The following is a 9,128-nucleotide window of genomic DNA, read 5'->3' as shown; positions in this document are numbered from 1 at the left end:
GAGATGACAATACAATGTAATGTGGGAGGTTCACTATGTTATCAATTGTGACAGATTGTTGTTTTGTGGGACTTTAAACGATGTTATTTGCATGCCATAGAGGAACATGCTTTATTTTTATCCAATAAATGAAGCAAATTGACATTCGTACGTTTTGTTGCAATGTAATCCACACAAAAACTTATAATCGGTCTAAATTTTGTATCAATAATCCATTAAAACAAAAGTGACAATTGATTCCTAGCCAATAGATTATCTTTCAACTTTTATCTAGAGATTTTTATTCATTCAAACACCCATCTCCAAATACCATAACCTTTTTAACCTAAAATACCCTACGCTTTAAAAACAAAAAAGCCAAAATATATATGGCTATTTCCAAATTAAAACATTTCATAGCATCGTACAATCTACTAACATAGCTTATAAGTTTATAATCACTAAAAAACGTATTACGTAAGTAGAAAATAGCTTAGAGATAGATATGGATAACTTTGAACCTTGTAAAAAGTAATGGACGACCTATTCATTAAACTACACTTAGATCACGAGACAATAAATCACATTAAAAAGTTGAATACATGCATGTCTACATGCACAATAAAATGCTAAAAAAGGAATAAACTTTAAAGCAATCAACGCAAAACAAGATTTCCCTCCATAATTATCATAATCTTCAAATCCTAAACTAATACAAAAGACTCTACTTTTTGGGGTATTACAAGTGGGAGGAGAGAAATAAAGAGAATTGGGACAGACAGGACAATGCAAGCAAGTAAATTCAGGTTCACTGTACAAACCATAAACTATGAACAGTGAAATAACAAAACTACAAATCATAATCATCTAATAATTTTCTTGAGTTTAAGGCTCAATTCTGCAGCGGAAGAACAGAATAGCGTCCTTGTCAGCAGCAGCACAAAAATGGGTTCCTTTCATTACCCATCTCTGCAAACAAGAAAGCGACCCCTTATTACTGAGAGCTCCCATTTGCAAATTTGTAACCAGAAACGAAGAGAGAGAGAGAGAAAGAGGAAATGGGTTTGAAGGGTTGCTGCGTAGTGTTGCAGGTTTTGTAACAGATTTATGGCAGATGGGTTTTTATCTTTATCTGCGAAATAATTCATTCCTTCATCCTCTGTAATTTCCCCAATTCTCTCTCCATTTGTCTACAGTCGTTTATTGCTCTGAGATGTGATTGAACGGCCATGGCTTTTTTCTTTCGTCTAACATAAGAATCCAGCTTACTCTAAAGGGGAATTCAAATATTTTTCCTCTTAAACTCAACAACGTCTCTCCCATTACAGCCTCTCAGCATTTTGATGTCCTTGAGATAAGAGGAGGGTTCTTTCTCTTTTTTCATTTTGGTGTTGGTTCAAAGGGGTTCTCAGGTTCTTGTTACTAGACAGCCATGGAAAGTGCAGAAGTGGTATAAAATGAAGTCTGTGAAGAAGGCAGCCATGGCATTTCCTGTTGAGCTTGTTATTTTGGCTTTTCTCGTCTGTGCTACCGTTGGTGTGGTGGATTCTGATGATGGTAAGTGACCGTTAACAAATGAGATGAAGAACTTTGAAATATGTTCTTGGTAATCAAATCAGGGTTGGATGGACATTCTTCTGTTCTCAACTCTCTGAGGGCGTGGTAGAAAGAAAAGAAGAGTATGCAAGAACATGCGTTTAATCAGAGAGTTTGGCGGTTGTTATGGACTTTTTCAAGCATTATTTGGATACCTTTTTTCAAGGAGGCTTGTGGTTTTTATAATGTTATTTCAACAGTTTCCATGCATTTCATTCATTTTTTAAAATCTAATCTTTGAAACTAGTGCTAAGGAATCTCTTGTTTTAAAACTATTGGGTTTTTCTGAAACGCTCTGCTATGTTTACATTGTCCTTTGTCTCTGATGGCTATGGAGAGTTAAGATCTTCAGTTACATGTTTTCATATGTTGAAGGGGCAACGTTGTTGGAGATAAAGAAATCATTCAGGGATGTGGATAATGTTCTTTATGATTGGACAAGCTCACCTTCATCAGACTACTGTATATGGAGAGGTGTTACCTGTGACAATGCCACTCTCAATGTTATCTCTCTGTAAGCTACATTTTCTTGTTCTTGTTAGAGTTTTTGTGGGTTGATTTCAAAATCCAGTGTAAAGGTTGTTCTAACTTGTTCATCTCCTTTTCTTCCAATGGTTTTCTTCTCTCAGTAATCTTTCAGGTCTCAGTCTGGATGGGGAAATTTCTCCTTTAATTGGGAACCTCAAGGGCCTGCAAGCTTTGTACTCCTCTCTTCTTTATACCTGTTGTCACTTTCTAAGCCTTCTAGAATTACTTCAGAACTTCTATTCCATTCTCATGAATTTCCTGGCAGAAGTAAGTTACTCAGAGAGACTCTGTCATATGATTTTGATCCCCCATTGGTAATCTTTGAACAGGGATTTGAGGGGGAATAGTCTTTCTGGGCAAATTCCAGATGAGATTGGTGACTGCTCTTCGTTAATAAATCTGTATGTCCCATTGAGTTAAAAAGTTGTTCAATATCTTTGACGTAAGCTAACTGATGGAATGCCGTTTGTAGGGATTTATCGTTTAATGAGATTTATGGAGACATACCATTTTCCATTTCAAAGTTGAAGCAACTCGAAATGCTGTAAGTTCAAATACATTTGTATAAGTTGTGTTTAACCAAAACCAAACGAAACACTAATTATCTTCTATGTTTTTCAGTGTTCTGAAAAACAATCGACTGATTGGGCCGATCCCGTCTACCTTATCTCAGATTCCAAACTTGAAGGTCTTGTAAGTTTTCATGTCATTCTTTTTCTCACTGCCTTAAAGTTCTTATTCAGATAAACTTACAACTGAAGGATTTCCATATCACACCACTGGTTCTAGAGATCTAGCACAGAATAATCTTAGTGGGGAAATACCGAGACTAATTTACTGGAATGAAGTGTTACAATATCTGTGAGTACTCTTTACTTCTATTCTTCCAGATATCAGCCAGCATTTGTTGATTCCAAATGCTTCATTTGTTATATTACTCCATCTCAGTGGTTTGCGTGGCAACAATTTGGTGGGCACACTCTCTCCAGATATGTGCCAGCTGACTGGTTTATGGTATTTGTAAGTGATCTTTACTTCCACCCAAAGACTATATCATTTTTTCCCTTTCTCCGTCTGAAACTATGTTCTCAGCCTAATAAAACTCTTTGCATTTGAAGTGATGTGAGAAACAACAGTTTAACTGGCAGCATTCCTCAAACAATAGGCAACTGCACAGCCTTCCAGGTCTTGTATGTATTATGTCCTTCTCATTGAATTCTATGTTTACTACTCTATGTGGATAACTAGCTAAAGTTTCTTTCTTATTACTTGGCAGGGACCTGTCATACAATCATCTCACTGGAGAGATACCATTTAACATTGGTTTCCTTCAAGTAGCCACACTGTACGTGTTCTTGAAGCGATTTTGCATTTTCATACTGTACCTGCTGCTATGCCTTGTGTGGGTTTCCATGAATAGTTGTTTCACTTTTGTATTGTTCCTTCAATTGTTATTGTTGTCATTTCCAGGTCCTTACAGGGTAATCAGCTATCAGGTCCCATTCCACCTGTAATTGGTTTGATGCAGGCGCTTGCTGTGCTGTAAGCAACTTTAGCTTCCTCACAACCAAGTTCATGGACTTTCTTTTCTAAGGAGGATATTTATCACATGATGTTTGCACTCTTTTCCAATTGTGGCTGTATTTCTAATTTCTTTCTCATATTGAAATCAGAGATTTGAGCTGCAACATGTTAACTGGTCCAATCCCCTCCATCTTAGGGAATCTGACTTATACTGAGAAGCTGTAAGTATACTTTTACTAGTCTCTCTCTCTGTCTGTCTGTTTTTCTCATTAGCAGCACCAAGTAAAATTCCTGTTACATAAATTTTAAAATGTGAAGTGAAGAACCTGCTAATACATATTATTAACTTGTGTTAAGTTATAACGGTACTGTAATCTAGATGGCAGCTTCTAGAATGCTTGATTCCATTGTTTTTGCTTTTTTTTTTTTTAAAAAAAATTAATTTTTAATTGTATTTTTTTGGTATCTGAGAATGTTTTACAACTTGCACATTTTATGAGATTTCTAATCCTGGTGAGTGGTCTCTGTTGGCATACAGGTACTTGCATAGTAACAAGCTCACTGGGTCCATTCCTGCAGAGCTCGGAAATATGACTAAGCTTCATTATCTGTAACATTTCTCTCCTTTGTCTTCCTATTTATGTGGAATATTGACATGCATTTAAGTATACTATTTCCTTGATGCAAAATGTAAGTCTCAGCTTTTCACTCATAAATTTGAGACATCATTTGATTATTGGTGTTTTTTTTTTTTCCTTTGCAGGGAACTGAATGATAATCATCTTACTGGGAATATTCCAGCTGAGCTTGGAAAACTCACTGATTTGTTCGATCTGTAAGCTTCGTCATCCTGTTCCACTATGAATGCCTTTTGCAAGCCCTTATTCTGTTACTTATGAAGCGTCCTTGCAGAAATGTTGCTAATAACAATCTCGGAGGACCTATCCCTGACAATCTTAGCTCTTGCACAAATCTCAACAGCCTGTAAGAAAATTAACCAAATTGTGATTCCATTTAGAAGTATATGCTATTCATAAAGACGGTTTTTGTTGGTTTCAGAAACGTGCATGGCAACAAGTTGAATGGAACTATTCCGCTGTCTTTCCAGAGGCTAGAGAGTATGACTTACTTGTAAGTTGAGTTGTTTTTGCTTCAGCATCACAATCCTAGTTGCTAAAGAGCTCTTCTCTGTTCATGAGAGTGGAAATCATATAATCTGCTTTGGCTGTCACATCTCAGGAGTAGTATATATATTTGCTTCTCATCGTATTGACCATCTGCAGGAATCTCTCATCAAATGATCTACGAGGTCCTATTCCAATCGAGCTGTCTCGTATTGGCAATTTAGATACGCTGTAAGTATATGAGATCTAATTTACACCCAGCTTTCACCATATTTCTCATGCTAACTCATAGTTTCGGCACAGAGACATTTCAAATAACAAAATTAGTGGCACAATTTCTTCATCCTTTGGCGATCTGGAACATCTCCTAAAGCTGTATGTATTGTCTTTTAACTCATTTTGGTTATCATCAATGGCACTTCTTTGGGCTGAAATCACTGTCTGACCTCTGTTTTGTAATGTCTATAGAAATTTAAGTAGGAATCATTTAACGGGATTTATTCCAGCTGAATTTGGCAATCTAAGGAGTGTAATGGAAATGTAAGTAGTTCTGAAATGTTTGTACCTTTCTTGGTTGGGGAGTGGAGATGTGTTGATCAGCAGATTTTCTTTGAATGCAGGAACTTCAGTTTTCTATTCTAATTCATTTGTCTTTATGTTGCTATACTGTAGAGATATTTCACACAACCAACTCTCTGGGTTCATTCCTCAAGAACTGAGTCAACTTCAAAATCTTCTCTCCTTGTAAGTTCTGAAACTTGTGGTGGAAATTTTCATCGATAGTTCTTACCAAAAGATAAAATGGAAACTATTATAGGTTAGTTTGTACTCATGACTTGTAGACGCCACATTTTCTCAAGTGGCTTGGTCATACCATGAAGCGATATCCTACCCCTTTTACCTTCATGTTGTTTTACTGACATTATGGCCTCAGTTCTGTCTGCTAAAATATTTGAAGTATTTAAGTATGTCTCCGACTGTCCCTTCATGGTATAACGATGAACTTGATCCAGGAGACTTGAAAACAACAATTTATCTGGGGACCTGACGTCACTGATTAGCTGCCTAAGTCTTACTGAATTGTAAGTTCGTCATCCTCCCAAACAAAGTGTTAGGATAATGTTGACTCGAGATGTCTAACTGAATCAATGTACTGGTCCTTGCAGAAACGTATCTTATAACAATCTAGCTGGTGACATTCCCACAAGCAACAACTTCTCTAGGTTTTCGTCTGACAGGTAAGAACTCTTAATTACTATACCCAGAATTTTGATCTCCCTCTCTGAATAGATTTTGAAACGAAAAGGCAGAAAAGAAATGCCGAAGGCATCCATTGGATACTCATTCATAGCTAAATCTTAGCATATATTTTCTTGTCTCCATAAACTGCACATACTTCTGATGTCAATTTACTTTTAGTTTCCTTGGAAATCTTGGCCTCTGTGGATATTGGAATAGCAACAACTACCCCTGTCATGAAGCTCATACAACTGAGCGAGGTAATTATGCTTTTTAAAAGGTTTTGATAGTTGTATTTGTAATTGTAGTAAAATTGGTCGGTTATTCTATGAGAACAGTTGAGATGCATGAATGTTGGTCCAGACATTTCCCGATATAAAAGATAGTTGTATCTGTAATGTGAGGGATTGAACAGAAAAATTTGCCATATTTTCTAATTTCCCTTTGTTGCTTTCAATGCAGTGACCATATCTAAAGCCGCTATCCTGGGAATTGCTCTTGGTGCCCTTGTAATCCTTCTAATGATCCTTCTAACAGTGTGCCGTCCGAACAACACAATACCTTTTCCAGATGGATCACTTGACAAACCAGGTACTTTTTGTTATAGTTTTTATATAAATGTAGGAGCTTATTAGTCTCGACTTTTATTGTAGTTCTACTATTCTTAGTTTAGGGCTTCCATGTATGCCTGTCGATATATGAAGCTTATCCATCGTTAGATTGTAGCTGGAGAGCATTTCTGAAAGTGGGCTATTTTGTGAGATATTTGACATGATAAATTGCTATGAATGTGGATTTTAATGTATTGAAGTTAAATAATTGAATACTAAAACATTCTATTTTGTGCCTGGTGAAAACTCAGTTACTTACTCAACTCCCAAGCTAGTGATCCTTCACATGAACATGGCCCTTCATGTTTATGAGGATATTATGAGGATGACTGAAAATTTGAGCGAAAAGTACATTATTGGATATGGAGCTTCAAGCACGGTCTACAAATGTGTACTGAAGAATTGTAAACCTGTGGCTGTTAAAAAGCTCTACTCTCACCAGCCCCATAGCATGAAGGGATTCGAGACGGAACTGGAAACCGTGGGTAGCATCAAGCACAGAAATCTAGTCAGCCTCCAAGGATACTCCTTATCCCCCTCTGGAAATCTCCTCTTCTATGACTACATGGAAAATGGCAGTCTTTGGGATCATCTACATGGTAAGATTAAGCACTCATTATTCTTAATATCGCCAATTGTATTTGCCTGTTCATATTCAGATATAGTGTTTCTGTTTTACCTTATTCTGCACTAGTGAAACTGCAGTAAGATTTATGAGTCGCCTGAACGTCCGTGACCCCTGACTATTTGAAAATCTGCATAAAATGACTGATTAATGAATTTAGATTTGTCACTAATTTAGATTATTTCAGGCTCTAGCTCTACCAAGAAAAAGAAGCTGGACTGGGACACTCGGCTCAATATTGCACATGGAGCAGCCCAGGGACTATCGTATCTACACCATGATTGTAGCCCTCGCATTATCCACAGGGATGTTAAGTCATCTAACATTCTATTAGACAAGGATTTTGAAGCCCATCTCACTGATTTCGGCATCGCCAAGAGCTTATGCACCTCAAAGTCATACACGTCCACTTACATCATGGGAACCATTGGATATATTGATCCAGAATATGCTCGGACTTCCCGACTTACTGAAAAGTCTGATGTTTACAGCTTTGGCATTGTGTTACTCGAATTGCTCACAGGAAGGAAAGCTGTGGACAATGAATCAAATCTCCACCAATTGGTCAGTACAACTTTATTGCATGATTTACTTTACTAACCGCAGTTCTTTTAAGTGCCATGACATCGAGTCATTAGTTGCGAGTTATTAATATCTCCAGTCGTAAAATACCAGGTTTCTGTATCTTTAGGTGATACCCAGTTGTGTAACATTGGTTTTTAACCCTTCCATCAATATCTTTCAGATCAATTACCAGGCGTTTTTCATTTTACTTGTTAGGTATTGGGTGACATTTTTCTAATTATTATTATTATTTTTATATTTCTCAGATCTTATCGAAAACAGCCAACAATGCTGTAATGGAGACAGTTGATCTTGAAATAACTGCAACTTGCAAGGACCTTGGAGCGGTAAAGAAGGCATTTCAGCTCGCTCTCCTTTGCACCAAGAGGCAGCCATCCGATCGACCAACAATGCACGAAGTGACACGCGTCATCGGGAGTCTTCTCCCCTCGGCCACAGCACCAAAGCAAACACCAAACATAACAGCCATGCCCCCATCTGCAAAATCCCCTTGCTACAAGGATGAATATGCAAATCTAAAGACGCCGCATGTGCTGAACTGTCCAACGATGAGCACCTCAGACGCCCAGCTCTTCCTCAAGTTTGGAGAGGTAATATCACAAAACAGTGAGTAACAAGCTAGGTAAACCTCTACAACTACGAAAAGAATGCCATCCAAGAAGGGTTGGCTTTGTGGGTAGACTTGAATTTCTGTATAAAAGATTTAACCACCACTTTGCTTTACTTTGTAGTGTAAGCTTATATAAAATTAGGGAAGCAACAAAGCATGGACATATGACATGTACTGGTAGATTTAGATGTGGAAAGTGATTTTGGGAAGGAAAGAAGTATTGTTTATCTATTAATGGGAGTGATTTTTGGGGTGTGGGACCTATTGAATTTGAAAGCATCTTGGGTCTGGCCTTTGTTTACTATGGGGTTTCATGTTCAGGGTTAGTAATTGATGAGTGAGAGGATGATGGCATTTAAAGTGTTAACAGCAAGGCAGCAATAATTCACTTGGTCTGGGCCTTGATGTTTTCCTGCAGTGTACGGTTTGTCAATTTACTTTAACTAAGGCAATGATTTCAGTGGTAATAAATCAACTTGCCAATGGTTTGGTTTCTGTGCCCTATCTTCAACTTAATCCTTTTCCCGCTTGTGAAAAGGGCAGTGTCGGTCGAGGAGTATGGTTCACCTACAGAAAAGAACATTACTTTTTGGTGTTACTTTACATGTTTTGACTTGTAGTTTTATCAGATTCAAAATTTGGAAATCTGTGAATTTTGAATGTAGATTATAGACAAGAATGTGAAATTTTAGTTCAATTTCTTCTTT

The 9,128-nt window shown here is 37.3% G+C and overlaps 1 protein-coding gene across 1 annotated transcript; it reads left to right on the top strand.

The window, feature by feature from the left end:
- The first annotated feature begins 734 nt into the window (after positions 1–734).
- On the top strand, positions 735–8,916 carry LOC120085086 (Leucine-rich receptor-like protein kinase family protein). The gene is made up of 27 exons (XM_039040939.2): positions 735–1,536; positions 1,951–2,089; positions 2,205–2,276; positions 2,433–2,504; positions 2,576–2,647; positions 2,725–2,796; positions 2,893–2,964; positions 3,052–3,123; positions 3,222–3,293; positions 3,380–3,448; positions 3,574–3,645; positions 3,777–3,848; positions 4,166–4,237; positions 4,391–4,462; positions 4,540–4,611; positions 4,687–4,758; positions 4,911–4,982; positions 5,055–5,126; positions 5,220–5,291; positions 5,424–5,495; positions 5,765–5,833; positions 5,918–5,989; positions 6,171–6,250; positions 6,453–6,581; positions 6,853–7,200; positions 7,414–7,790; positions 8,057–8,916. Exons 1-27 carry the CDS (start codon positions 1,437–1,439, stop codon positions 8,423–8,425), a joined length of 2,976 nt encoding a protein of 991 aa, XP_038896867.1. The 5' UTR covers positions 735–1,436; the 3' UTR covers positions 8,426–8,916.
- Positions 8,917–9,128: the final 212 nt, after the last annotated feature.

Source organism: Benincasa hispida, chromosome 9 (genome assembly GCF_027475165.1).
Source record: "Benincasa hispida cultivar pf3 chromosome 9, pf3_genome.v1.1, whole genome shotgun sequence".
In the NCBI taxonomy this organism is placed as follows: Eukaryota; Viridiplantae; Streptophyta; class Magnoliopsida; order Cucurbitales; family Cucurbitaceae; genus Benincasa; species Benincasa hispida.
Note: the sequence above shows the minus strand (reverse complement) of the source record. Positions and strands in the feature narration are given on the sequence as shown.

Bases quoted from the DNA above. Each gene is read 5' to 3' on its own strand.
- LOC120085086 (XM_039040939.2), top strand. From the start codon at position 1,437: ATGAAGTCTGTGAAGAAGGCAGCCATGGCATTTCCTGTTGAGCTTGTT. The intron at 3,449-3,573 runs GTACGTGTTCTT...TGTCATTTCCAG, and splicing joins TTCCTTCAAGTAGCCACACT to GTCCTTACAGGGTAATCAGC. The intron at 4,612-4,686 runs GTAAGAAAATTA...TGTTGGTTTCAG, and splicing joins TGCACAAATCTCAACAGCCT to AAACGTGCATGGCAACAAGT.